Raw genomic sequence first — 27,407 nt, 5'->3', positions numbered from 1 at the left:
AATGATGTCTGAGTAAGAAAAGCAGGGGTCCCTGAGGAAGAGGAGGCACCGGGGAGGAAGTCAGAGCTTTCTCAGCTGGGAACGGGAGGGCTGTTGGGGGCCAGCAGGAGTCCTGTTCGTATGAGGGATTTTCAGAACTATCATGAAATGGTATCATACGCATCATTGTGAAAAAATGTATGTGTGGGTGTCAACATTTTTGGCACCAAGCTAAGCGTTCAGTTGCCGTTTGCACTCCTTGACTGAGGTGCCTGCACCTTGGCCTGCAGCTCCTTGTGTCTAAGCGTGAAGGCCCCAAAGTTCAGAAGACTTGCATCCCGTTGTGGCAGAACTGGGTCAAGCCGTCCGGCACCCGTGTGCCACACGCTCGGCCCCGCGGTGGGACGGGGTCGCCAGGACCACAGCGCCTGCATTCGTCGGGGTGGACACCACGCTGTCCTCCTTGTGCCCACACGGTCCTTAATTCTTGACCACTTCCGGCTGCCAGGTGGTGGGGAAGGGACCACGCCCCCGTGCTAGGTGTCACGGCAAATGTGAGAACATTCGCCATCTTCAGAGAAACGCAAAATGCAAAGCAAAGCGGGTCCCGTGCGGCCGTCTGTCAGCGTGGTCACCCTGCTTCCAAGTGTGGGTTTTCTGTCGTTGGTTAAGTCTGTTGTGGAAATTTCAAGAGATGGCTGACTTTAAAAAAAAAATTGAGATTATAATCTTTCCGAGTCCATAGAATCACAGAGGAATATTCACTTTTACAGCTTGGACGGCCTTGGGTTTGGGAAATCGTTTCTCACCAGTCTGGCAAAAGGCGGTCAGCTGGCTTGAGGTGTGGGGCAGCAGGAGCAGTCAGGAGCCCTTTATCGGAAACACCGGTTCCCTCTTCACTCCCTTGTAAAGCTCGGGGGTGCACAATGAGGCGTCTTGGGGATGGGACCCCAAGTCCAAACAGGGACTCTGTGTGCGTTTCCTGCACAGCTGTGCACAGCCTGTGGGTGACTTCACACACTATTTTTAGTGCCCGTGTTCCGACTGAGGCCCCTCGAGCCAGGGCCAGGTATGGAATCCCCACGTGCAGCCCTGGTGTTGGTGCTCAGGGTTCCGGATATTTCAGAACTTCCTGTTCTGGGTTTTGGGATTAGAGATGCCCAACCCATGATTCTATTTTTGAGATTTCCTGGTTGATGAAGAAAAACACCCTTGCTTGTATTGAGATGCGGCTTCTTGGGACCCCTTGTAGTTCTACCCCAGGGCCTGCGCCTGCGCCTGGAGACAGGACAGTAGCGTGAAGGCTTGGGGACACCTGGGTCACGTGACCCCGGGTCATGTGTTGCTACCATTTCAGGGCTCTGTCCCTGAACCTTCGGTGGGGAACCCACCCCTCAAGCACCAGGACTGGGCCTGGGCCTCCAGCGCTGTAGCTCTTCCTGCCTGAGTGACCACACGTGCAGGCATGGCAGGTGGATGTCTGCTGGCCTCTGTGTCCTTGGAGACCTTTGGTGGTGGTGCCTCCTGCACTGGCAGTCCACGTAGCAGGATACAAAGCTCCGTGAAGCACCCTCAGTGTGCCAGCTGCACAGGACCTGCTGCAATGGCTTTCTATGCCACCTAAGAAGTGAGTCTGGAGCAGTGACTGTGTGTGAGTTGAGGGTCCACTCCCGGACCGTGTGTGGCTGGCGCTGACTGTGAGGGTTGTGTGAATCCTCTTTTTTCCCCTGATGCGCCTCTCCTGAACATGGAATGAAAAGATGAGTTTCTTTGATTCAAGCACATTCTGAGACCTGTCCATAGGAGCTGCCCCCAGCAAGTTCCTGGAAGATGCTTATTATGAAAAAACCTGCCTGCATCTCATGGCTTTTCGCAGCAGCATAAGTTCACACTTGAATTCCATTTTCCGTGCCCACGCGTGCTCCTCCATCTTCACCTGCTGTCTCTGTGGGGCTGAGGAGGGAGCCGCCCCGTGTTTTGTGCAGGACTTGTACTTCCTCACGTTGGGATCAGCGTTGGTACCCAGGTTGACTTGTGGTGAGACTGAGGCTGAGGGGCCTGCCCTGGCCAGGTTGTAGTGCTGGACAGTGAGAAGAGTCGGCTCCAACCTCACTTCTCTCTGGTCCCAAATCGGAGTCGGTTTCCTGTCTGTCCCCTCTGGCTTCTTTTGGGGGTGTTGGCTGTGGTTGTGTCCCTCTTCCTTTGCCTCTGTGTGTCCTGCTAGATGGTCCTTTCACAGGGTGCTCTCCTACCCCAGCCTCTGGACCCCATGGGCCCTCAGTGTGGAGGGAGCCCCCATGGAGACTGGTGGCTGGGGGCAGAAGGAGAGTGGGTGGTGAGATGCAGGCTGGGGTCTGATGCGTGGTTCGTCCCACCCAGCACACCTCTGTTCACCTGCGTTGTGTTTTCAGCTGTTTGACTGACTTCCTCTCGGACACACTGAGCCTGCTTGTGGTTGCTGTGTGTCCTGTCTGGGTTCATGGCACTGGTCTTTATTAATGGTCTTATGTTCTTTTCCCGTCTCCCTGTCTGGTAATTTTTGTTTGGATGCTAGACATTGTGAATTGTACGTACATGGTTGAGTACGTTGTTTTGTTGATTTTTTATGTTCCCTGAAACATGTTTTGAGTCTGGTTCTGGGAACACTTCAGCTTGTTAGGCGTCGTTTGATCCTTTGAAGCTTGCTTTTACTCTTTGTTAGCTGGGCCGGCAGCTGTGTTTGCACGCTGATTTGCCCTCACTGTTGGCAGGATCCTTCTGTGGATGGAGGTTTTCCACTTAGTGGGGTGGGAACAGACTTTTACCTGCTCCGTGTGAGCACCAGGGGTGGCTCTGCCTGCTTTCTCCAGAGGTTCTTCCCTTCCCCTGGTGTGAAGTCAGCAGTACTCAGCTAAAGATTTGGGAGGAACCCTGAGAGGGTCTCCAGAACTCCCCGCTCGGTCTGCCCCAGCTCCTCTCCCTGCCTGCGTCTCCTGGAACTCTGTGTCTTTCTGCATGGGAAGACATGTGTCTTCCTTTAGTTTCCCTCCTTGCCCTGAGATCAGAAACCCTGTCCAGGTAGCGCAGCAGACACAAGCGGGGCTGGCGTCGCCTGTGTCCTCACTCTCAGAAACCACTACGCTGTGCTGCCTGGTGTCCAGTGTATGAAAAGCATTTTAATCTCTTAGTTATTTAAGGAGAGAGAGGGTACATCCAATCCCTGATAGTCCATGTTGGCCAGGAGCTCTGAAGTCACCGTGGTATTATTTTAACCATGGTTCTAGGAATAGATTAGCTCGGAACATTTCTCTGTAGGGTACAGACTCAGCCTTAGGATGGGAAAGAGGTTTGGAGGTCATGGGTCCAAGGGTCTGGTTCTGATGTTGAGGAAGTGGGCCCAGGGAGCGGGCATATTTGCTCAGTGTTGTACAGTCTGCAGACATTTGGCTCAGGCCACAGTAAGTTGTCACACGTGAAGGACAGGGGAGCTGCCTCGTGTGTTCCCTGCTGAGGCTGGGCCCCCATGGTCTTCCTGTGCTTTCCTTACGGGAGAGAGAAGCTTGGGGCAGAAGGGCTAATCCGCTCTGTGCCCGGTGTCAGTCCAGTGGGGTCTCTTCTGTGTTTGCCTCTTGCCTCATAGAAATCTCCATGAATGGTGCCTCTCTGGAGTGTCTGTGAGCCACCGTCCCCTTTGCCATGGCCTTCCGTGCTGCTCGGAGCTGTTCTCTGCCCTTCCTGCTCGTCTCACCCCTGCTACTCAAGGGCTCCCACACCAGATCCACACACGCTGTGGAGACCTCACGCACCCTGTCCCACCTCCAGGTTCTTGGCCTCCAGCTGCCAGAGACCTTGCGCCCTGCCCGTGAGAGGGTCTTAGAAGCGAGGAGGGGCCCCTACCGAGGGACCTTTTTCTGGTCGTCTAGGACAATGAGAACTGTTTCCAGATTCTGTAGTTGGTGTTGAGAAAGTTGAACTCTGAGAAACTGGTTGGGAAAGTCCAAGAAAGAGCTGCCCCTTTGTCTCTCTGGGGAAAGGGTGCAGGTGCATTTGTGCCTCCTGCACACCTGATGCTCTCCCAGGAGAGGGTCTTGGTTGGTTGTTCCAGCTGCACGTACTTTGGTTCTCTGCTTTGAGAGTTGACGTTGCAGGCGGTTGTGGAACCAGGAGAGGAAGTGAGAAGCTCGGAGCTGAAGAAGCTGGGGTCAGCGTAGTTGCAGTGGCCCTGTGCACCCCGTTGTGTGGCCGCTGGTTGGCCATACCTGTCTCAGATGGGGAAGCTGAGGCTCAGAGTTGTGGGAGGATTGTCCTCACGGCCAGTGCATGAGATTCAAACTCCTCTTCCCAGCCGTGTTCTCCTCAGCCTTCAGGTAATGCCCTTTTTTTTTTTTTTTTTAAGATGTATTAATTTATTTGAAAGGCAGAGTTAGAGGCAAAGGCAGAGAGAGAGAAAGGTCTTCCATTCACTGGTTCACTCCCCAAATGGCTGTAATTGCCTGAGCTGGACTGATCCAAAGCAAGGAGCCAGGAGCCAGGAGCTTCTTCTGGGTCTCCCACATGGGTTCAGGGACCCAAACACTTGGGCCGTCTTCTACTGCTTTCCCAGGCCATAGAAGAGAGCTGGATTGGAAGTGGAGCAGCCAGGACTTGAACTGGCGACCATATGGGATGCGGGCACTGCAGGCAACGGCTTTACCTGCTCCACCACTGCGCCCGCCCCAGTTAATGCCTTTTTGACTCAGCCCTTTTTCTCAGGCTCCTTAGTCCCCCAAAAGGAACTGGACATTGGCAGCGTTTGGGCCTGGACCCTGCAGCTCCCTGAGGCTCAGTGTGTGGGGATCCCCCGTGATGGTGGGGAAGGGGAGGGACAGGAGTGGGGACATTCAGGAGGGAAGCCTGCAGTCACTCCTCCATTTCTGGGACTTGGAGTTAGGGCTGACCACAATGCCCTGAGGTCAGAGTAAAAATCTTACTCTGTCTGGAATCTGTTGCTTGCTATATTCACGCCGTAATCTATAGCCTACTGGACCTCTTGCGGCGCTGGAAAGGCTGTGGTTGTCATTATTAAGTGGGTGGTTTAGAGATCTTTAATTTGCCAACTCTGAAGTAACCGTTGAGCTCTCAGTTGATTCAGGCTCTGCGTGCCAACCGTTGTACAGATCAGTGCCGGGGGCTGCACGTGGATGTCTTGCTGTCCAGTTGCCCTTTCTCAGGGGAAGGGGTTTGTGAACGTTGGGGTTGGAGGAAGCGATGGGTGGAGGTGTCAGGGTGAGGGCATGAGGTGGAGATGATGAGCTGATGGTGAAGCTGTTGCAGGTGGGGGAGGGGGAGGTGACGGAGGACATGGCGGGGTGGTGGAGGTTGTGGTGAAGTTTGGCGGTGCAGGAGGTGACAGAGTTGACAGAGATTGTGTTGGAGATGGTGGCAGAGATGGAGGTGATGGTGGAGGAGGTGGCGGCAGTGGCAGTGTTGTAGTAAAAATAGCAGCGGGCACTCACAAGTGGTGATTTATTTATGTGCCTGGCCACACGGAGTCTTCCCAGCAGTCCTCTGGGGCTGCCATCCTCCCCAAGGTCACGCCATCCCCCCGGCAGAGATTCCAGAGCTCCCCCTACTCCTTCAGGCCGACGGCCTCCTCGACGTGGGAATGCCCCGTCCAGAACAGGAGCAGAAGGGACTTGGCAGAGACGTTTTATTTTGGGAAAGCCATTCGTCAGGATTGACGGGCCCTGGGCGTGGGGCTCCTTCGACAGGTGATGGAACGGCTCTAAACTTAGCTGGTGACGAGGGCAGGGCGCCCGTCACGGCACGGGCTTCCCGCAGAGCCAGCGCTCGGGCCCTCACTCATCTCCCGGCAAAGCCGTGAGGGGGTGTGGGCCTCACAGATGCCCGTCGTCTGTGGACACTGAGCTGCGGCTCGCTGTGCCGGGCTGTGCCGGGCTGTGCCCAGTGTTGGCAGCTCCTGGGCTGCTCTTGCCCATGATGGCGAGAGGAGCTGCTCGTGGGGGTGGTGTTGGTGAGAGTGCAGGCCCCGCTGGATGCTGTGGCTGCTCGGTGCTTGTGGGTCTGTGCTGGGTGGGCACGGGCAGCCCGGTGGAAACGTGATTGCTTTTCACACAGCAGCGTTTTGACGTCCGCGTGCGGTTTCTTCACAGCGCCTCCCTTCCTCCACCTTCCTGAAGGCCACTTGTGTGCATGGGTTCCAAAAGGATTCTCTCGCGCCAAATTACTTGTTTTTTTTTGTTTGTTTGTTTGTTTGTTTGTTTTTGACAGGCAGAGTAGATAGTGAGGGAGAGAGAGACAGAGAGAAAGGTCTTCCTTTTGCCGTTGGTTCACCCTCCGATGGCCGCCACAGCAGGCGTGCTGCGGCCGGCACACCGCGCTGATCCGAAGGCAGGAGCCAGGTGTTTCTCCTGGTCTCCCATGGGGTGCAGGGCCCAAGCACTTGGGCCATCCTCCACTGCACTCCCGGGCCACAGCAGAGAGCTGGCCTGGAAGAGGGGCAACCGGGACAGAATCCGGCGCCCCGACCGGGACTAGAACCCGGGGTGCCAGCGCCGCAAGGTGGAGGATTAGCCTAGTGAGCCACGGCGCCGGCCTACTTGCCTTTTATTTCCATGTTCCGTGATTCTTTTTGAAGTACCTGTGTATATCAGTCAGAAAAGAAATCAAAATAAAACACAAGTGAATGGTTTTCAACTTTTTTGGTCGAGGCTGATGGCAGTTTTCAAGCTTAGAATGAAGAATCAGAAAGAAAAGATCAAGGCTTGAAGACATTGAATTAAACTCCTGAGAGTCAAAAATATAACTGCACCCACAGACAGACGAGGTGGGGAGTCACGCTTTTGCTGCAGTGTGGCCAGTTTCCTGCCAGGCCCGAGCCTGTCCTGGGAGAATGGGGAAGAAGTCAGCCTGCAGTGGGCCAGGGAGAGCCGTGGCTGTGCGTGTGTGTGCATGCGTGTGTGTTCTTGTGTCCATGTGGGTGTGCACGTGTGTGTGTGTGGCTATGTGTGTGTGTTGGTGGTACTCACCTTTCCCCTTTTGTGGTCACATGGGGTCCGTTAGTTCGTTTACAGGTGAGCCCATTGACCGAGAGCCCCAGTGTCTGGCCCCAAACTCCCAAGCAGGGAGGCCAGGCTTGGCTGGGAGGGGTGTGTGTCGAGGGCCACTGTGCGTACGAGTAGGTGTTCAGCTTTCCTGGGAAGCACCTGCAGAGGAGAACCATGGGGGGGGGGGTGCTGCTTATCTGTGGATTTGGCACGGAGCGCACTTCCGGAGAAATGCCAAGTCGCCGCGCCGGCTGCCGCGGCTGCTACAAGAGGAGCAGTTTGCCCACTGTTCCGAGCGAGGAGGAGCCGGACGCTGTTTCCAGAGCCTGAACACATGCACACGACCTTTGGCCTGGCCGGGCTGCTTCTAGGGGTGTAAGGCGGGTGAGGGAGACGCAGGCCGTGCACCCGGGGTGTCTCTCGGGTTGCCATGCTACGTCCTGGAAGCATCTCCCAGGCCAGGTTAGCATGTCCACAGGGGTGAGCACAAGAGGGCGTGGGCCCCTGGTTGCATGCGGGAACCCTGCACTCGGTGTTCTGGACGGGCAGCGTTCTGTGTCCTGTCCGCCCCGTCCCAGGGTCTTATGGGTGTTGTGTTCAGCCGACGGGGCGGGGAAGCCTTGGCTGGGGAACTGCAGAAACAGAGATCAGGCAGTGCCTGATAAGGGCTCCCGGAGTGAGGAGCCAGCGCCGTGGCCTCCGAGAAACCCTCCCCTCTGTGTGTGAAAGCGTGTGTCTCTCACACCAGCAGGAAAATGGTGCCGCGTGTGCATTCCCTCCGCGTGGCACGCTGAGTGCTGAGGGACTCGTGTGTGGTCAGGGACATTTCAACAGCCAGTACTGAAGCTGACACACAGGGGGCTCTGTTGTGTTGTGGTCGGGGTGCTCTGGAGCCTGGGGTGTACCCCATCTTCCTGCTGCGTGGCAGGTGCAGCCCAGCCAGCACTGAGGGGTCTCGTGCTCCCTGCTGATGCCCGCAGGGGCCGCGGTCACGAGGGCTGCGTGGCGCCCGTGTCGTGCTGTGTGCTGAGTGTGCTGTATGTCAGAAGGATTCGTGTGTTTTCCACTCAGGGTACTCAGGGTTTATTGAGGCCTGGCCTTGTTTTAAGTCAAAAGGCATTAGTACTCTGCTTGTGACCAACATAACTCTCTCTCTTACACACACACAGTTTTTTCTCTCTCATGCATGCACACAGAGGTTCTCTTTCTCTCTCACACACACAACACAGTTTTCTCTGTCTCTCATGCATGCACACACAGAGGTTCTCTCTCTCTCTTACACACACACACACACACACAGTTTTTTCTCTGTCACACACACACACAGAGGTTCTCTCACACACACATAGTTTTCTCTCATGCATGCACACACAGAGGTTCTCTCTGTCTCTCTTACACACACAGTTTTTTCTCTGTCACACACACACACACAGAGGTTCTCTCACACACACAGTTTTCTCTCATGCATGCACACACAGAGGTTCTCTCTCTCTCACACACACACACAGTTTTCTCTCTCACACACACATAGTTTTCTCATGCATGCACACACAGAGGTTCTCTCTCTCTCTCTCTCTCTCACACACACACACACAGTTTTCTCTCTGACACACACAGTTTACTGTCTGTCTTTTGTGCGTGCCCTCCAGTCACATAGTGTCTGTGTAGTTTGGAAATAGTGCCAGAGATGAAAACCCTAGACCTGTTTTCATAGGTTAACATCAAAAGTCTAATGACTCAATATTAGTAGTTCATATAAAGCACACAAAAAGCACGTTTTGACCAAGTTGAGTTGAGTACAGTAATGCAAGGATGGTTTTTCTTCTTGAAGAAGATTCTGAACACATCCATTGTGTTCACTTAAAGGTTGAAGGGAAGAGGGATCATCTCAGCATACAGGAACATTTCAGCCAATTCTGAACTCAGCAAACAGCACCAAGACTCCCCAAGCCACACGGAAAGGGCAGCTCCTTCACCTGCTAACATTTGTCAGAAACCTAAGATCTGCGTCATGGAGAAATACGAGGGTACTACAGAAAGCCGGGGAAAATTGCGTTAAAAGACAAATTTAGTCTGATGCAGGCAGTTTTGAAATCCAGACATAGATTTTCCATAATATGCTTTTTGCCTGGACTTTGGAGACCCTGCATCAGTCGTGTCCCTGAATATGCAAAGTCAGACAAGGCGCCCACTGTTGCTGGAAGTTTTAGCCTGTGTAGTACAGCAAGAAACACAAATGGAAAGGAGATAAAATAATAGTTCTCTAGATAGAAATTCCACACCGCAATGCAGAGACCCCCGGGGCCGAGTAAGAGTTCTGTGAGGTGACAGATGCGACGTGAGAGCCACACATGGCTCTTGGTGGTATCCTTGTACACCAGGGGAAGACAGCCAGGAAACATGGGGATAAAGGAATGTTGTTTCTAATAGTGACCAGAATCCTAAAGTACCTAGGAATAAATGCAGCAGGCTGCAGCAGGTATCATAGCCTGTTGCTAAAGAACCGCAGAAAAGGCGGGAGCAGGTGGGGCGCTGCGCCGCGATCACACGTCACGTGTGCCCAAACTCACCAGGGGCCTCGAAGTGTGGAAAACACGCACTCTGAAAAAGCTGTGTGGATTTCAGAACGTCCTCGCACCAAAATAAACTTGGATTTTAATTATCTTTCCCATGTGCTCTTGGGTGCCCCTTTGTATTTCTAAATTTAATGCAGGCGCAGCCACATTCCCCACAGAGTTTCGGTCAGATTTAACAGCTGCTTTCTAACTTTAAGAAGAAAAAGCAAAACTCACCAGGGCCAGGTTGGAGCTGAAGAACAGGGCCGGGAGCAGTGGACTGGCTGCAGGCACCGTGGGGGTCATCCCAGGGAGGAGAGTTTGCTGCTCCAAGCGCAGACAGAAAGACCGAGGGCCAGGAGGGACCTCCAGGAGGAGAGAGCACATTCGTGGGAAGAGTGTAGAGCAGTCACTGAGCGGAGGGGACAGAAGCTTCCAGAAGGGGCGGGCAGGGGCCAGGGCTGGGGGCCCAGGGGGCCGGAACCCTGGCCCACACTGGCGCAGCAGTCAGCTCCTGCCGGTTCACTAACTAAAGGTGAAAAAGCAACATGTCTTTTAGATATCTGAATACCACGACTTACTGAGTAGTGAGAATATTTATATCCTCGTGCTCCCAGCTCAGACAGACTTTCCTAAGTCACACAGCACAGCCATGAAGGGAAAATGCTAAGTTTGGGTATTACAAGTTCAAATTCCTGTACAGACATAAGAGCCGATAGTTAAAATGCTGAAGGCACACTTCAGCCTGGCAAGAACCATCTGCAATGCCTGTAACACGGGGAGCATTAGTATCTTCTGTTTATTTCTTTTGAATCCTATAAACCCTATAAATAGAAGAAGATAAACAATCAAATAGAAGAGGGGGCAGAGGCAGGCAGTGTGCAGCAGAGGCCGGGTGGGTGTATGCTCTGCACACTCACTGCCCGGGAGAAACAGGGACACCCACGGGGCTGGAAGGCACGGACGCCGGAGCCCAGGCCCGGCGCGGGAGCAGAGAGGCACCGTCCCTCTTTCAAGTGTGTCCAGGTTCGGGCGCTCTTGGCGCTCTGGAGGCCCCGGGCGTCTGCGCTGAGTGGGCCTGGGCTTGCAGCTCTGGCCCCGCGGCGCGGCCAGCCCCTCCCTCCTCGGGGTGGGCCCCTTCCTGGGGGTGGGGCAGCCAGCGTGGAGCTGGGCCTCCAGCACAGCCTGCAGGAGCCGACGTGTCCTCCCTCCTCTCCGCCGGATGCCAAACCCGACGCGCTGGGCTCTTTTCTCACCAGATGCCGCGTAGCAGGGCTGGTTTTCTAGTTGGCCCGTCAGGACGCCGCGGGCCGGGAGGAGGGGGCTGCCTGATGTGCAGAGGAGAGGAGAGGATTAGCCAGGACCCCCCCAGCCTGCCCCTGCGGCCCACCGGAGGGGGCGCCTCGCCTCTGGCCACGTTGCAGGGCTCAGCCGCTCGTCTTCCTCTTTGTGCGACAGCTGCTGAGGGCCCGCCATGCTTTTCTGAGCAGCTGCGGGAAGGCAGGCGTTCTACTTCGAAAGCAGCTGACTTAGTGATGGCTGGAATCACTCTCGACGGCTTTGCACACGTATTTCCTTGCTGTGGTAGAACATGGAAGACAGAATTCCCCCTTTTAGCCGTCTTTGCGGGTACCCGACTCGGCGGTGTTACGGAGGCTCAGCTTCCACCGGCTCTTTGCAAAGTTTCGGCCAATAAAGCCATGAGTTTCTGTGCCCGCTGAGCACTGATTCCCTGGGCCCCGTGACCTGTGATCCACTTCCCGGCTCTCTGAATTTGCCTGTCCCGGGTGCCCCCGTGACTGGGATCACCGGTGTTTGTCCTGTTGTTGCTAGTTTCTTCTAGCTGAGTGTGACAGTTCCGGGATCCCTGTGTGTTGTCACCTGGGCTCTACCGTGTGGATGGCCCTCCTTCCTGGATCCATCCCTTCGACACACGCGTGGGTGCTGTGAGTGTGCCTGCCATGCCCCTCGGCGACCCGGAGCTGAGGCCGTGTCCCTGGGCCTCTCACGTGAAGTCCACGTGCAAAAGTGCATGGAGTCGCTGGGCCCCGATGGGTTTGCAGGCGTGGGGGGCAGCGTGGCTCCGTGGCGAGCGTCAGGAAGGGCTGCCCTTGGACGCTGTGTTCATCTGAGGATGCGCTCCCTTGGGCAGCGGAGTCTTTCTTCTGTACCATCAGGCGGACAGTGCGTTCTTTGCAGAAAGGTTGTGCGCCCTGCGAGGCGGTGGCATTGAGTGGATGATGCCCAGCCTGCCCAGTGGCCCCCGGGAGAGGGAGTCTCACCCTGGAGGGAGACAAGGAGCCCTGCAGCACCCATGTGCTCTGAGCCAGTGTCAGGAGTTTACTTCAAGGAAGTGTGTGTGTGTGTGTGTGTGTGTGTGTCTCAGTCAGCATATTCACCCAGAGAAGGGGGAAACTGAAAAGTACAACTGCTCAGTTCAGCATCCACAGCCTTCCGTGGCTGTGGAGTCCTCTCTGTCTGTACCTGCGCTGAGTGTCCAGGACGTGGGAGGATACGCAGGGCCACGAGGGAGAACACAGGTGAGCTCTTCCCGCCAGCTCCCCCAGGACCTGCACACCTTGCTGTGGGGTCGAGATGCACAAGAGCAGGGAGAAGAGTCCCCGTAATCCCTCCCTGACGAGCTGGCGGTGTTCACGTTCCTGTGCCCTGTGGCACACGGCATCTGCATGCCGGTGCCCGCCTCTGCTCCCAGGCCAGGGTGACGGATGCTGGGGCACCTGTGAGGTGCACCCCAACTCGCCGCCCCCTTCTCTGTTTCTCAGAGGACTTCCCTGTTGCAGAAATTGGTTCCTAGTGGATTGGGACGAGTGCTTTATGTTGTAGCCCATCCAACCCTGCTCAGTCTTACTGGCTCCCTGTGCAGAGGCAGTGAGGCCGGTGGGAGCAGAGTTGCCCAGACCACAGCACGGGGAGTTGGGGGGCTGGGCGTGGGACTGCCTGCCCCCGGATCAGCCTTGTTTCTCCAGCCCCCCAGCATTTTCTTTTCCTTTTGACTCTTCAGCCATGGGCATCAGACTTGCCTTGGCCACGAAAGCAGCCAAGGTGCAGGACCCCTGCCGTCAGCTCCCTGCGCATTTTGTGCTTCCGCAGAGGCTTGTGTCTTCTGTAGGGAGACGGCGTGGAGGAGCCTGCGTTCCTGGCTTCCTGGGTGCGACCAGCTGTAGAACTGGCCTCTCAGGGTCACCTCCACAGCGTCTCAGGTGCTCTCAAGTCCTGCTGCTCCTTTGTCCCCTCGAGCGATGACTGCACCCTGTTCGGGCTTCCTGTTGCCATTTGCCGTCAGGATCCTAGCAACTCCAGTCTCCCGTTCCCCCGTTCCACATCTCCCCTCCCTCACCACTCGCTCATTCGTGTACCACACTAGTCCGTGGCTTGCCGGGGCCTCGGGGTGCGGAGCGAGCGCCGAGTCGTTTCTAACCTCGGGCCACCTAACGGATGGGGGGTTTTGTCCCAGGAAGCCTAAGTCCTTCTAGAAGTAGTGGGGTGTCGCTTAGCAGGAAGTCATTCTCCCCTTTAATTAAGATCCATGATCAGAGAATATCTTTGGGTTTCCCTTGGGTAATGAACGTGAGTATCCTCTCTCCTATAATCCAATATTATGTTTTATCCGTTATATTACATTTTAGCTCCATTTAACTGTTTTTGTTTAAACCGTAGCTAACCAGTTTTAACCAGCCTCCAGCTGGTCCAGATAAACATATTTATTTTGGAATGAATTATTTTTATGTAAAATCTTCATCTCTGTTCCCAGAGAGGGGCCTCTGAGCGCCAGACCTTCAGCAAGGTTTACAAAAGAGCGGGAACCCACCCGTCTCAGTGCAGCGCGCACTGTCACCTTCAAAAGCCGTCCTGCCGCGATGGTGACGTGGTCATCATTGTAGTCCACGTAGGTCCCCAGGCCTGGGCGTTCCGTCCCAGTGAGCAGCACCTTCACACCTGCAGCTCCCCACAGAGACTGCTGCGGGGTCCCGTGTGGCGTGGCGCCCGCGGCCTGCCCGGGGACCTCGCCTCTGCTGTTTCCCCGTGGCCAACAGCCTGTCCCCCTAGATTCCCTCTGACAACGAAGGTCCTTTGTAATGGCCCTGACCTTTCCAGAGGTGGGACCAGGAGTTGCCACACTGGTCGTTAACCCTCTCCTCACCGCGGATGTGCTTTTAAGTGTATTGAGAAGTAACCCCGGCAGGCTCCCACTCTGCACGAGTCAGGTGGCTAGATGGACCTGCTGGTGCCTCCAGCAGGGCTCAGCGCAGTGAGCAGGGCTGGCGTGCCCTGGCTGCAGACCGGGATCCACTGGATCACTGCTTTCACCTTGAGAAAGGCGCAGCCCCAGGGACCTGGGTCTCTGATTCCAGGGACTAACTCGCACATGGCTAGCTGAAGTGGGCGGTGATTTCACAGGCGCAGGCCACTGGCTGGCGTGCATGGCTTCTGGCCCCAGCCAGGGGAGCAGGCTCCGTTTGCCAGCTCTTCCGGGTTGGCGGATGTAGTGTGGTAGACCCTCGGGTAGTGAGTGTCCCCACAGCTCTCCACCCCTGCTTCCGGAAGGCCCTGGAATCTGTCTTTGGTGGTCCAGATGCATGTGGACAGCTGGGCCGTTCCCCAAGCTTCCCCTGGTCAAAATGTAGGAAGGAGGCAGTGTCCAGCTGTGCCCCGGGCCTGGTGGCCCAGTGACTCGGCCTCACTCCCTCCACCTGAGATATGTAAAACGTCCACTTGGCTGGCTCGGTAGGAGAACTGGACACCAGTGGCTGCAGCTCGAGCCTCTGGTAGCTGCTCAAGGGTGGCGGCCAGAGTTTTCAGCACGCCCTACAGAGCTGCCTCGGAACGATCGTGGGCAAGCGGCGTCACCGGACAGCGTGGAGTCCCGTGGACTCAGGTCCGCTCTCCCCGAGATGAAAATCAGAGCCTGTCTGCTGCTCTCTGAGCTCAGCCTGTGCATCCCCCTGCCCCCGTCTGCGCCAGCACCGTGAGTGTCTCCCGGACCGCCAAGTACACGTCCCTTCTCCTGGGACACGCATCAGAAGCGCCACTGTAGGCAGGGTCTTCAGAAAGGTCATGGAAAACTCGTATTATGAGCAAGCACGGATTGCAAAGTTTTTACATCAAAAAAACTTGGCCTTTAATTGAAGCCCATTTTTGTTCCATGAACTTCTTGAAGTCCCCTTGTGTGTGCCTTCATTTGTCATCATTGATGAGCAGTTGTCACAAAAATAGCCAGCGTTCTGCTCGGAGCCGTCCTGGCCTTGGCCGCTGTAACGCAATGCACGGCCCGGGCTTAGCTGCAGCAGAGACGTTTTCTCAGCTCCAGCAGCCGGAAGCCCGAGAGCACGGCCCTGGCAGGTTCCGTGGGGGAGGGTGGAAGGGCACTCGGACTCTCTGGGTTCTGCAGTCGTGACCCTGTCACCTTCCAAAGGCTCCACCTCCTCAGAGCGCCGCTCAGGGATCCGTGGTGAGCCCGTAGATTCTCAGGGGCACAGATGTTCTCTCCAACCCAGGGCTTGGGTTCTCAGGGTCTCAGGGTCCCAGGGTCCTGCCTCTTCCCACAGGGCTCCCAGGTGGCCCTGCTTGGAGCAGGTTGAGGGGCAGCTCCCAGTGCCCGCCCTCGGCCTCCTGAGTGTCCCGTCCTTCTGGGTAAAAGCCACAGCTGCGTCCACATCCTGGGGAGCCGGCGCCTCTCTCCTGGGCTTCCCAGTTCTGGGAGCTGTGCCATTTCTTGGAACCGCTGGGCACTGTTCTCCTGGGATGACTTTCCCCCTCTGGATGCCTTTGAATTTAGCCTCTTTTTGGAGCTGAGTGCCCTCCCCTTGACTGTCTTGCCTGTAAACAGAGATCGCATTTTAAAACCCTTCTCTGCCAAGCAGTGAGCATAACCATGCTGGGAGAATTTCTGGCCTCTGGGATGTGTTTATAGAGCGGGAACTTCATTAACTCGGCCAAGGTTCTCTCTGTCTGGGGACACACACCACACTGTGTACTTCCTTTAACTTCCCACCCATCCTAAACTCTCAGTTTGAGGCATCCCCTTCCAGCTGGGAACTTCTCTTTCTCACCACCAGGCCCTGTCCACCCCATCATCTGCCTGCTGGGGCCTGTCTACCCGCCACCTACCCACTGGGCCCCACTTACCCCTCATCTCCCCAATGGTTGCCATTGGCTGGAGCACACTTCAGGTTCTTCCTAGACGGAATTGTGATTCGAGAGGTTAAAAAAAAGTGGTCCTCCTCTATACTTTGTATTCAGCGTCCTATCTGTCTCCGGAGCGTGGAGCTCCAGGAAGCATTCCATCCAGGTGGCAGAATGGAGTTCTGTTTCATTAGGGTCTGTTTCCAGCACCTGGAGCAATGGCAGAGATGTAGGAGACGCTCAGTAAATATCTGCAGAATGAAGAGATTTTGGGTTTATGGCCTTAAACTCTTGGACTTTCAAGGTGTTAATGTTGTGTGTGACAATGAAGATTCCTGGTGTCTAGGTTACCTTTAGAAAATGGACTTGGTGAGGGCATGGTGTTAGCAGGATGCGGGCCTTTGGATCACAACCTGGATTTTCCTTCTTCAATTCCAGTGTTCTGGGATAATATTTTTAGAGGTGATGGAAAATGAGAACCTTCCAGAATGACAAGTTATTTATATAGTTTCTTGTACCCAGATTTCTGCCTGATTCATGATGTAATAGAAGAATTCGGAATTGAAATCAAATGGTTGAGAAGGAACAAATTAAGTCGCTAAGGCAGAGTTGAGATGATGCGGCGTTGTCTTTCACACTTCCGGAATGGTATTCTGGGACTCGGGTGCCCCCCCACCGTGTTTTCTAGAAGCACAACTAGAAACAGCATGGCTGCGTCTTTGCTTTTTGAGTGGATTTGTGGCCCAGCTCCCTGGGCCTTGCCTGGCCGGCTGTAGCGTTGGGCGGTGGAGAATCCCCTGCCTGTGTTAGAAGGGCTCTACAGTGCAGACACAGCGGTCACCACGCCTCATGGAGCCAGAGTGCCAGGTGCTTCCTTCCAGCTCTGTGGAGAAGCCCAGCCCAGACAGGATGGCACACTTGCCTTCCCAGGGCACACTTGCTGCACATCAGACACCAGTCTTTCGTGTTCGTGGATGGAAGACCGAGTGAAATGAGCAGCTTTCCTTTGTTTCTTTTGATGGAACTTCGCAGCACCTTGCAGTGTAGATTTTTATATATAAAATCCACTAAAATCCCTGGAATCCCAGTACAGAGGGCTGAATCTACGGTTCCTCTCCCTGCCCCCGCTGCTGGGGGAGGCAGGGTTGCCTGGCCAGCAGGAAGCCTGTGCCTGTTTCTGAGAGCTGAGCTGCCCTTGACATAGTCTCTGACATTCGTTGCCTGGGGAAGTAAGTAAAATGCAGTTAACTCACCTGTCCGCGTGGGTAGACTTTCTTTCAGAGTGGGTGGGCCTCCTGTTGGAGTAGGCAGACTTCCTGTCCTTTTGTGGGCTCTGTGGCAGCGGAGCAGTGCATATGCTGCACACCCGTTGCACACAACCCCCCGTCAGAGGGAATGGTAGATCTGTGCTGAAGATCCGTGTTTTGCTGCCAGATCCTGCAGCACGGAGACAGTGTTAGCAAGAGTTAGGTCACAGTGAGCCAAGTCTAGCCACCCATCAGAACACACGCATCGCGGCCCGCCACGGAGCAAACTCGACGCACCCCTGGTGTGATTCTCACCGCTCCTGGAGTTCTCTAGTGGGCCGGCTAGTCCAAGTGTCTCGGAGTGAGTGGCGGTATCTCTTCTAGAGTCCTGGGATTCCCGTACTCCTTTCTGGCTCTCTCTGAGCCCTCAGCCCAGAGACAAGCAGTGCAGGGGACAGGGGTGGCGAAAGGCTGCTTCTAGCTAGAGAAATGCAGCCCCCATGATCCCCCCCCCCAGCAGTTCCGAGGACTCCCTGAGGTATTAGGGATTCAGCAGCTGTGGGTCCATCAGCTCCTCCACTCAGCCTGATGCGCCAACCTGTGAAATTCTGCCAGCTTGGCATTCGGTGGGCCAAATTAAGCAGACTCACCCTAGACTCAGATGTGAAGCCCGGGGCACTTAGTGGGAAAGGCACAGGTTGCGTCGCTAGGAGGGAGGGCACAGCCCTTAGAAACTCAAGAGTCGCGAAAGGGAATGCGCAGGAAGCCTGGCCAGTGTTTGCTTTTGAGTTCTGAAAGAGCCCCATGAAGGTAAATACTCTCAGATGGCCAGACCGTGTCTTGAGGGCCTTGTGGAGGCTCTATGCAATGGAGGAGAGGTCCCTGCAGGCACCTGGTCCACCCGGTCGTGGGATCCTTCCTGGGCTTGCACAGTAGGTTGTCTATAGGTGACAATCATGTATGGTCTGTTTTGAGCAGCTGAAAGAGGACTTTGTTCTCTCGCCACAATGAAATGATCAGTGTTTGAGCTGTGGATGTGCCAGTTCCCCTGACCTGAACGTGACACAGTGTACAAACCTCACGTCGTGCCCCAGAAACACGTACAGCCGTTAGGTGTCCATTAAAACGAGGAGGGGGAGGGGGAGGGGGAGGGGGAGGAGGAGGAGGAGGGGGCTAAATCGTAAGAATTCTTCTATGAGGGAAACGTGACTTTAGCCACTCATTTCTGAAATACCGGCTTCCTCCATGTCCTCCCAAGCCTGAGCGCCTCAAGGACTTCTCCCGCGGACGGCGTGGAATCCTGCGCACGGGGAGCCCAGCGAGGCAGGGAGGGAGCCGGGGTCTCTCACTACGCGCTGCCTTTCAAATGAGTAAATAAATGCATCCTTTAGAACACGAAACAAAGGGGTACAGACTCCGACGCCCTGCAGGAGAGTTCTTGTGCGTACCCTGGACAGACTGATTCTGGGGTTTTTATTTCCTGCCTCAAATCCTGTCGAAACCACAGAAATGAAACACTGATTCCATTTTGTAAAATAACTCTATGAATTGGAAGGTGCAGTGGTATCTTTAGCTGGGCTCGGGTTACATGATTTCTTTTTGCGTTCACTGAGTTTCCTTAACCCTGGTGAATGAGAACAAAGACTGAGAGCGTGGCGCCCGATGCGGTGAATCTGCTCGCGCGTGTCCAGAGTCGACACGCCGACAGTGAGTGCCTCTGCCCAGACCGAGTCGGTGTGCGGGAGGACATTTCAGGAGAATTCTAAGTTCTGTTTGCACAAAGGCTCACTTGGCTGGAAGTCAGCAAAGGCAGCTTGCCAAGTGAACAGGGTCCAGGTGCAGTCACCTGTGCAGCCGCCCTCCAGTCCTTGTCCACACAGACAGGGTAGGAACTCTGACCTTTGCACGTGCTTTGGGGACTTTTCACTTAAGGTACCCTACGTGTTTTCTCTGCGGGGCCTGAACCTACTGCGACTGCCCCTCGGCTGTTCATTGCCTAATGGGCGCCCTGTTTGTGAAAGCGGGGGAGGGGACGAGAGGTTCACTTCTGTGCACAGAGAACCGTGATGGATGTGTCCCTAAAGCTTCCTGCAAGAAGCTCTGGGGGTAGGGAGAGTTGGCTGAGACGATTCAGTGCGGGGAATCAAGCAGCGTCTTTATCTCTGATTAGCACCCGAGAGACACTAGAGGGTGCTGTGAACCCAGTAGTGTGTTTTTGAGTGGAGGAAGTGAGGCGGGCAGGAGAGAAGCAAATGCTTCGCTGCTCACTTGGTCTCTCTCCCCTGGCCTGTCCCGGGGCCAGCACACCTCGTTTGGTTTATGGAAGACGTTGGCGTGGAACGGTTTATAAGCCAAATGCAAATGTGTTTCACTGAATTTGTGTCTATTTTAGAACCAGACCAGCCTCACCTTGCTAATGACGGCGAAACCAAACGAGATGTGAATTTGAGATCAGATAAGCTTCTCAAATATTTGGGGCAAAGTCAATGCCCAGGTCTGGAATGGGTTATTTAAGGAAGGAAAATAACTATTAATAACTTGATTGGCAGCTGTGTCATTTGGCCTATATTTGTGCAGTGAATACTGCCTCACAGATCCGTGTGAGGGCGCCTTGTGGACAAGACCGTGCTTCCCTCTCCTCCTAGTTGGCTCCTTCAGAGGACAGTCACAGGGACTCGTTGGCACTGGGTCAGCGTCGGCTCGGCACCGCACCTGGGTCCTGTTCAGGAGCATCTGCCCTGTTCTCTCTTTACATTACCTGGCAGCGCCGTGCTGATTGGCTGGATCCACAGGGCCAGAAGAGAATCCAGCAGCAGCCGCAGCACACAAAGGCACCCAGAGTCCTCGCTGAGACACGTGGCACGTGGCGCGTCCCCAGAAACCACATGTGGTTTCCGTAACACCGCGGTGTAGTGACTAGTGACTTCTTTTTTCAACTTGATGAGGAAGTGTCTCCTTCCACATCAGACATTGTCATCACTCTTTCGAAGACGGAACTTTCGGTCTCCGTTAGAACTTAACCAAGTTGACATACATAAGTCAGTCAGATATCTGTGAGAGAATCTGTTATCAAACAGATAACATACTGATGGACCCCAGAGGAAATATCAAGGTTGGATTTAGAGTAGGACATTCAGATTGCTTTAAACGTTCTATTTTTGTTTCGATGGTGGTGGAAGGTAGGAAGGTGTGAAATGTTGAAATATTGGGGTTGGATTTCATTCATGAATATTAAAACCTGAAGTGGAACGTCTCTGATTCATGTGGCTTTGGTGAGGAGATCAGCAAAGATCATAACGTGCAGAGGGGCAACCCAGTGAAGGCACAGGCCTTTCTGAACCTGCATCAGCCCCCACCTGTTGCAGATGCCCAGGTGCTACCCCTGGGGTCCTCTGCCCCGCCCCCGCCCCCAGCTCCCCGGCCTTCAGGCGGTGCTGTGGTGTCGTTATTTCATGCTGTCTTGTCTTACTATGCCCCTCAGCCTTGAGTGATGTGGGAAGCCCTAGCAAGGGCCGCTGCAGGGTTTTGTGGGGAGCAGGAAGGCGGGAGGCAGTATGTTCTGGAAAGATCTGTGAGCTCCTATATGGGGTGTGCACCTGCTCAGGTCAGAGGAGCAGCTGCCAAGCTCATTTTTAACCTCATGGCACTTTGCTTAGCGCTGTGTGATCTTGGGCAAGCAACTTAATCCCATGAGTCCTGGCTCCGTGGCCGTTAAACTGGGTGAATAGTGACCACGCTGTCTGTTCTGTAGGGAGAGCTGGAAGTCAAGCTAATTAGTAACATGCCCTTGTTTGCTGTGCTCCTGTCTGTTCCAAGGCTACAGATAATCACTAAGCCAGCCCCCACCGTCGCTGAGGCAGGGTCCTGCTGCTAACCCCATGTTACAGCCAAAGGAAGAAGGAGTTAGGACACCCCGGTCCCCAGTTCTGACCTGCACCCTGTGGAGCACGGCTGGAATTGGATGGCCTTGGTGCAGCCTCTGGGCTCCTTCAGTGGGCAGCCCTGCTGTCTGTGACTGCAAGCCCTGTGTGTCAAGGGGATGTCACCCAGGGCACTGGGGAGCAGGCTGCCCTGCAGGGAGCTCAGCTGGTGCCTGCTGTGCTGTTAACAAGAGGCTAGTCTCATAGAGCCAGCGCTGTGAGCGTGGACTGGGTCACAGATGCAGAAGAACCTCAGAGTAGCTGAAGCACAGCCAAACATCGCTCTGGGGGTGTGCGGCTGTCCTGTAGACCTGTTCCCTGTGCAGGGTACAGCCCGGCTTCAGAAAGCACCAGAAGCCGAGCTGTACGAGGCTGCCCTGAGCCCAGCTGCGTACCCCGGTCACAGGTCCCTGTCATTGTCCCTGTCTGAGGGTGCTGGTTGCAGCCCAAAGTCTCTGTACCAATCCAGGTCCTCAGAGAAATGCACACATTCTAGGAGCTGGTTTGAGAGCGACACTGTGGAGTCCAGAGAGCCCCAAATCTGCAGGATGGGGCGGCATTGCTTCTTCCTTCCAGAACCTCGGCAACTTTATCTGAGTGTGTGTGGCAGAGGCTCTGTCGTGCCTGGAGGTCCACCAGACCTTCTGAGCAGTGCCTGGACTGGTGTTTAACCAGAGCTGGGCGCCATGGCCCAGCCAGGTTGACTCATGTGCAGATAATTACTGTGGACTCTGGGCTCCATCCCTTTCTGTCCACCTGTCCTGTGCCACCCTGGCTTCTGCCCCTGCATGTGCTTTGTGCCCCTGGTGCAGACGGCCTTCCTCGGACTCTGGGGCCAATGTGGGGGCAGGGTGGGTACCTCGGAGTCCACGCTGCACATGTTTAGCAGTGGCCACACAGTGAGTCTCTGCTAAGGCTTTGGCTGCTGTCTAGCCTCATTGGACTGGGACTGGTGTCGGGCGTGGCTGCAGCGTAGCTCCCATGTCTGTTTCACTTTGGAGTCCCAGGGAGCAGAGAGTCCTAGTGGACCTCACTAGGGACAGTGTCCTCCTGGGATGATCCTGCGGCCCTGGGGCGTGGCTAAGTGTGGGTGGAGTTGAGGAGGGGGCACCTGAGCGGGTGCTCTGGAGAGAGGTGGACGTGGGTTGGGCTCCCCTGGCATCTCAGGGATGGGTGGCAAGTGTGGTGCCTAAGGCGTCTCTCGGACAGGGATGCGGCGCCCAGATCTAACACCGATTCTTCCCGACACGCTGTCAAGAGTCGCCGAGTTTGCGAACCTGATCCCAAGGTGTGTTGGTGCGACTCGGGCCGCCACTAACGTGTCCTCCCTGCTCTCGCCTTGTCCCCTGCAGAGGATGACGACCTGGAGAAGCTGGTGAATGACATGAACACATCCTTGGAGAGCCTGTACTCGGCCTGCAGCAACATGCAGTCGGACACGGTGCCCCTGCTGCAGAACGGCCAGCACACCCGCAGCCCGCCGCCTGCCGCGAGTGCCCGCCCCGCCCCGCCGCAGAAGGTGCAGCGCTCCCAGCCTGTGCACATCCTGGCCGTCAGGTGAGCCCGCGTCCTTCCGCAGAGATAGGCTTTGCTTCTGCTTGTCAGGTGGGGTCGGGAGGCATGGGTTGGCTGAGCAAAACACGGGGCTGATGGATTCCTTTTAGTGCCTCCTTGACTCGGGGGCATGTGAGGACCCCCCCCCCATGGATAAACTCTACATGCATATTTCTCCTACACACACACACCTATGATAGTTTGTGAATTAGGCACAGCGGTAGAGTCATGTGCACAGGCACGCGCTATTGTGATGTCCGATTCACCACGCTCCCCTTCTTTTCGGGATGGCGCGATGGGACATTGTCCACACAATGAGGGGAACAGGTGGGTGACACAGGCGGTGACCACTGCTGATCTTTGGACAGTGTTCTGTGGGGAAGAGCCTCAGGCCCTGACCATGCCTGTGGACCACAGGTGACCGAGACCACTGAGTGTACGTGGGTCCAGCCTGGCAGGACTGGGTGAATGTGGGGCTCCGCACACTGCCGGCAGCTTTGAATGAGCGCCTGCTGTGTGCCGCTGCTCCTGGTGCAGAGGAAGCAGGAAAGGTGCCTGCACAGTGCAGGCAGTGCGGGCCTCGAGCCTGCATTCCCCCTGGGGGTCTGGGACCAACAGCACTTGTGCCCCTGGGGCTTGTCAGAAACGCACAAGCCAGGCCACACTGTGTTCCCAAGAACACAGAGGCCTGAGCAAGGTGGCTGGCCGGAGACGGCTGTCCAGGAGGTCGCAATCTTGGGGCCCGGAGTGGGGCCTCTAAGGCCCCAGGGTGTCCTTCCCAAGGGCAGAATGGGGTCGGGGTCGGGGGAGTTTGGACAGGTTTGGGTCTTGGCAACGTCATTCTGGCTGCCAAGGGTCGGTGGAGGGCGGCAGGACAGAGGGCAGAGGGGTCCAAGCGTTTGCTGACCGGGAAGTCAGCTCACAGCTGGAGAGGGTGGCAGGCTGATGAGGACCCTGGGCGCGTGGTGGGCAGCAAGCGTGCAGATTGTGAGCACGTGGGTTCTGGTGGGGAGGAGACAGAGCGTGCAGGCCTACCCGGTTTTGTCTTGAGTGCCCAGGAGGACCGTGGCTGAGAGATAAGGAGGTAGCTGGGCAGAGGGGGACGCGGAGGGTGCCTTCCACATTCCATGGAGACCTTTGTGAACCCAGGCTGAGCAGTGAGGACAGCTGCTGGGGACTCTGCAGCCTTGCCTGTCCCAGGCACTCCCGATGGATTTCGGGCATAGAGACCCAGGAGGAAGGGCAAGGGTTGAGGTGAGGCTGAGCCCGCAAGTGGACTAACTCCGGAGGCTGTGAAGGCGGCCCTCTGCCCTGGGGTCTCAGCACTGTGTCTGCCAGGCACTCTGCTCCTTGTGCTAGGATCCTCCTGGCTTCCAGAAACTTCTAAGACATTTCTCTCTGGTCTGACACTTGGGGTTTTCTACAGCCCCCATGTTGGTCTTGCCCCGGGCCTCTGCCTCTCAGGTCTGCTGCCTTGTGTCCCATTGTGGGGGCAGCTGGGCCCCTCTGCCGGTGTTTGTCCAACTCGGTGTCCAGAACACCAGTCCCACCCGTAGCTGCTGTTGAGCAAAGCCTGCAGGCTTCCGAGCAGGGGGTGGACGCGCAGGGGGTGGACGCGCAGATGGGCCCAGGTGTAGCGCTGGTGCGGGCGGTGCTGCAATGCCGGGGTTGCTGAGCTGTGGTGTCAAGGACTATGGATTCATGAAACCCGCGGTTGCAGTGAGTTCAGGGTCAGCAGCCTTTCTCTGTGGACACAAGCGCGGGCTCATTTCACAATTCGGTGAGGCCGCTGGGGCGCTTGCTTCCTCGGTTAGATAGACGTTTGCTTCGGGGATGCTCCCAGACTTGTTCTCCGGAAACGTTCCTTTCCACAAACACCTGGCTGCACATCAGCTGTTCACCGAGATCCGCGGTGAGGTGTTTGGAGGAACCCCGCAGCCTCTGGGTGAGCCCTGAGGAGTCTGCGGTGCACCTGCGCGCCTGGGCAGGGGGTGGGTGGGGGCTCTGTAGTGCGCATGCGCATGTGCGCCCCTTGGCCTCTGGTGAGTGCGTGCACAGGGCCCCGCCCCACGCTGGTTCATGGAGGAGTTCGTTCTTTCGCGTCTGAGCATGACAACTTGTCGCGTTGCCCCTCAGTGTTTGGTCACGGTGAAGCACAGCTCCTGCATTTAGCGGTCTGGGTGTGCGGCCGAGGGGCAGTTATGTCCGCCCGTGGCTGCGCCCTCTCCTGAGCTTTGCCGCCCAGCGGCTGCCTCTCACCCCGTCCTGCAGCCCCCGTGGGTGCGCCTGGGCCCAGGCTTCTGGAGCTTGTGGAAGAGATGTGGCTTGGGACAGCCCTGGTTCGACTGCCTCCCAGCCCGCACGGCGCACCCAGGGTCCACCTGTGCTGCCTCCCGACGTCCCCGGGGCCCCACACGCAGCATGTGCTGGGTCGCCTCTGGCTCTCCGCCCCCGAGCACCCCCACGGAAGAGGGGGGCTGACCCCCGGGCCAGGGCAGCCCTAACCGCGCCCTTCTCGCACTCCCCAGCAGGCGCCTTCAGGATGAAGACCCGCAGTTCCGAACCTCTTCGCTGCCGGCCATCCCCAACCCCTTCCCAGAGCTCAGCGGCCCTGGGAGCTCCCCGGTGCTCCCGCCGGCCTCCCTGCCTCCGAGCCAGCCCGTGACAAAGCAGGTGAGTGTGCGTGGGGTGTGCACAGGCGCGTGGCTCACCTGGGGAGGCAGGAAGGGGCCGGGGCTCTTCTCCCGCTGCCGCCATTCTTGACGTCTCAGGAGCGGTTTGAACTCAGCGGACAGAATTCCACCTGAGGAATGCAATCTTGTGTCAAACGCGTTCCATAAATGTGCCACAAACACTGATGATGTGGTGTTTAAGGGCGGCTCTTAGTGCTTCCAGAGCCTTCTGGGAAATCAGCCTCAAGGCTCAAGTGCCTGGGCTCAGGCATCCTGACAAAGCTGTTTCCACCTCGTGGTCCTGACTCGGCACACCAGCCTTCCAAGGCCGGCGGCCTCCTCCTGACCAGAGGATGATGGCTGCATTTCTGAACTTGAGCTTGTGGTTTCGACGTTAGCCCTGTAGGGTCGGCTTGTTAGGGCACAGCAGGAGATGCTCACTAGCATCCTGGGTGGGAGTGCCCCCGAGTCCTGGCTCCTCCACTTCCGATCTATCTTCGTGCTAATGCACCTAGGAAGGCAGAGGTAGTGGCCCAAGTGCTTGGGTGTCTGCCAGCCACACGGGAGACCAAGACGGAGCTCCTGGCTCCCGGCTCCTGGCTCCGAGTTCCACCTGGCCTAGCCCCAGCTGCCGTAGTCATAGGGAGTGAACCAGCGGATAGAAGATATCTTCTCTCTCTCACTCTGCCTTTCAAATAAATAAAACTTAAAAAGAAAAAAAGTAGGACCTTCACTTAGATGCCACGTTAATGCAGCCATTCTCAGTATGTGAGGAAACTCAGTGGCCAGTCCAGTCAGAGAAATAGGCTTCTGCCTAGTTGATGGGGGCTGGGGCCGGGGTGGGTTCCAGGCCCTGCCAGGAGTACCCAGCCAGCCTTGCGGGGGGCAGGGCTGCTGATAATTACAGCAGCAGCAGCTGATTTTTTTTTTTTTTGAGTATTTTTGTGTGCCAGGTATTACTGTGAGTGGTTAATATATTGATTGATTGATGCATCCACTTGCTATCCAGACCCACCCTAGGAATTAAGTCCACATGTTCTCTCTCCTGCAATCAAGGAGACTGAGCCCATGGAGGTGAGAGAGGTGGCTAGGACCCAGAGCCCAGGCTGCAGCCACCTTATTCGGGTTCCTGAGACCCTGGCCGTCTTCCAGACAGGCAGCACTGGAGGTCACCTGCCTTACCACGGTCTCTGCGTCCCGGGGCTCCCCACTGCCGCACTTTGCCGTCCTCAGGCACAACAGGCTGGCCACCCGCTGCACTCGCGTGTCCTGTCCGTCCCCTGCAGGTTCTGCGCCCTGGGCACACAGACAGCTCTTATAACGTGTGCTGCTGCCGCTGGCCCTGGCCTCCAGAGCCGGCTGGGTCACAGCGCCGTCAAAACTCGGGAGCGAGGTCAGTGGCCTCTGTCTGGGAGCCAGCACTGCCCTGGCTTTGGGCACTCGTCACATGCCCTGAGGTCCATCTGGGGTGTCTGCCTCCCAGGTGACGGCTGCCTCAAATAAGGACCCAGACAGACTGTCTATGGATTTGTAGCCGAGGTTGTTTACAGAGTAACCCATCCTAAAATAAGACCATGAAAATCTTAGCTGGCAGCTGGCAGGACAAGGGCCTGTGCCCCCTGGGCTGTCCGCGTCTGTGAGAATCAGGAAGACTGTGAACTGTGCCTGCTGCTGTTTCCGTGGGATCCCCAGGATCCCGCTGCTCTGGGGTCTTGGTTGTCGCCCAGAGTCCTCAGGCCACAGGGGAGGCGCAGGCAGAAAGGCTGAATCGCTTGGCTGCACTTAGAGAGAGCCAAGTTGTTCTCTCTCTCGTTCTAACTGTCCGTGTGTATGAGGTACCGACTAACTCCGCACCACGTGTCCTCAGTGCGCGATGATGGCGCCGGGTTAGTTAGCATGTCCAACTCCCTGCACGAAGTGGGGACGTCCCACCTGTGGGCAGCGTAGCACCCAGGAAATCATTTGGCGTGGTCCTGTCCAGGTAGCCGCAGGCAAGATTTGAAATTCAGTAACTCTATAGCAGGCTAACTTTTAGTTTGACGATCTGTGTGGCTCGTGAATGATATCCTAAATATCCAGAGGGGAAAAAAAGTTCCTAGCCCTGCCCTAGACACTTCTTAGAATCATCATTGTTTATCGCTGTGTGGCTGTGCACATCATGGAGTAGAGTCGGAGAACACATTGAGTGTGCACAGCACACACTGGGCACGTCTCACTGTGCACACATGCACGCTCACACCTCACTGAGTGTGCATGCGTTAGTCACACCTCACTGCACAGCACACACTGCTCAAACAACACTGTGCACAAC

The 27,407-nt window shown here is 56.1% G+C and overlaps 1 protein-coding gene and 1 long non-coding RNA gene across 4 annotated transcripts in view; one reads left to right on the top strand and one right to left on the bottom strand.

Moving 5' to 3' along the window:
* GRB10 (growth factor receptor bound protein 10) overlaps window positions 1-27,407 on the top strand; it is a 113,816-nt gene that overhangs the window by 49,445 nt on the left and 36,964 nt on the right. For 2 of the 3 annotated variants that reach the window (XM_051853161.2, XM_070059469.1), the window contains exons 3-4: window positions 22,223-22,427; window positions 24,953-25,097. In XM_051853161.2, the coding sequence (XP_051709121.1) occupies window positions 22,223-22,427; window positions 24,953-25,097 (350 nt within the window). The remainder of the gene's footprint in view (window positions 1-22,222; window positions 22,428-24,952; window positions 25,098-27,407) is intronic. The other variant, XM_051853162.2, reaches the window with a different exon arrangement.
* On the bottom strand, window positions 78-27,132 carry LOC138845824 (uncharacterized). The gene is made up of 5 exons (XR_011383010.1): window positions 26,279-27,132; window positions 16,957-25,227; window positions 15,707-15,913; window positions 8,511-15,397; window positions 78-8,387 (listed from the first exon to the last, which is right to left on the bottom strand). It is a non-coding gene; the product is annotated as an uncharacterized lncRNA (long non-coding RNA).

This window comes from Oryctolagus cuniculus, chromosome 16 (genome assembly GCF_964237555.1).
Source record: "Oryctolagus cuniculus chromosome 16, mOryCun1.1, whole genome shotgun sequence".
Classification (NCBI taxonomy): Eukaryota; Metazoa; Chordata; class Mammalia; order Lagomorpha; family Leporidae; genus Oryctolagus; species Oryctolagus cuniculus.
The sequence above is the reverse complement of the archived record's forward strand: the minus strand, read 5'-3'. Positions and strand labels throughout refer to the sequence as shown.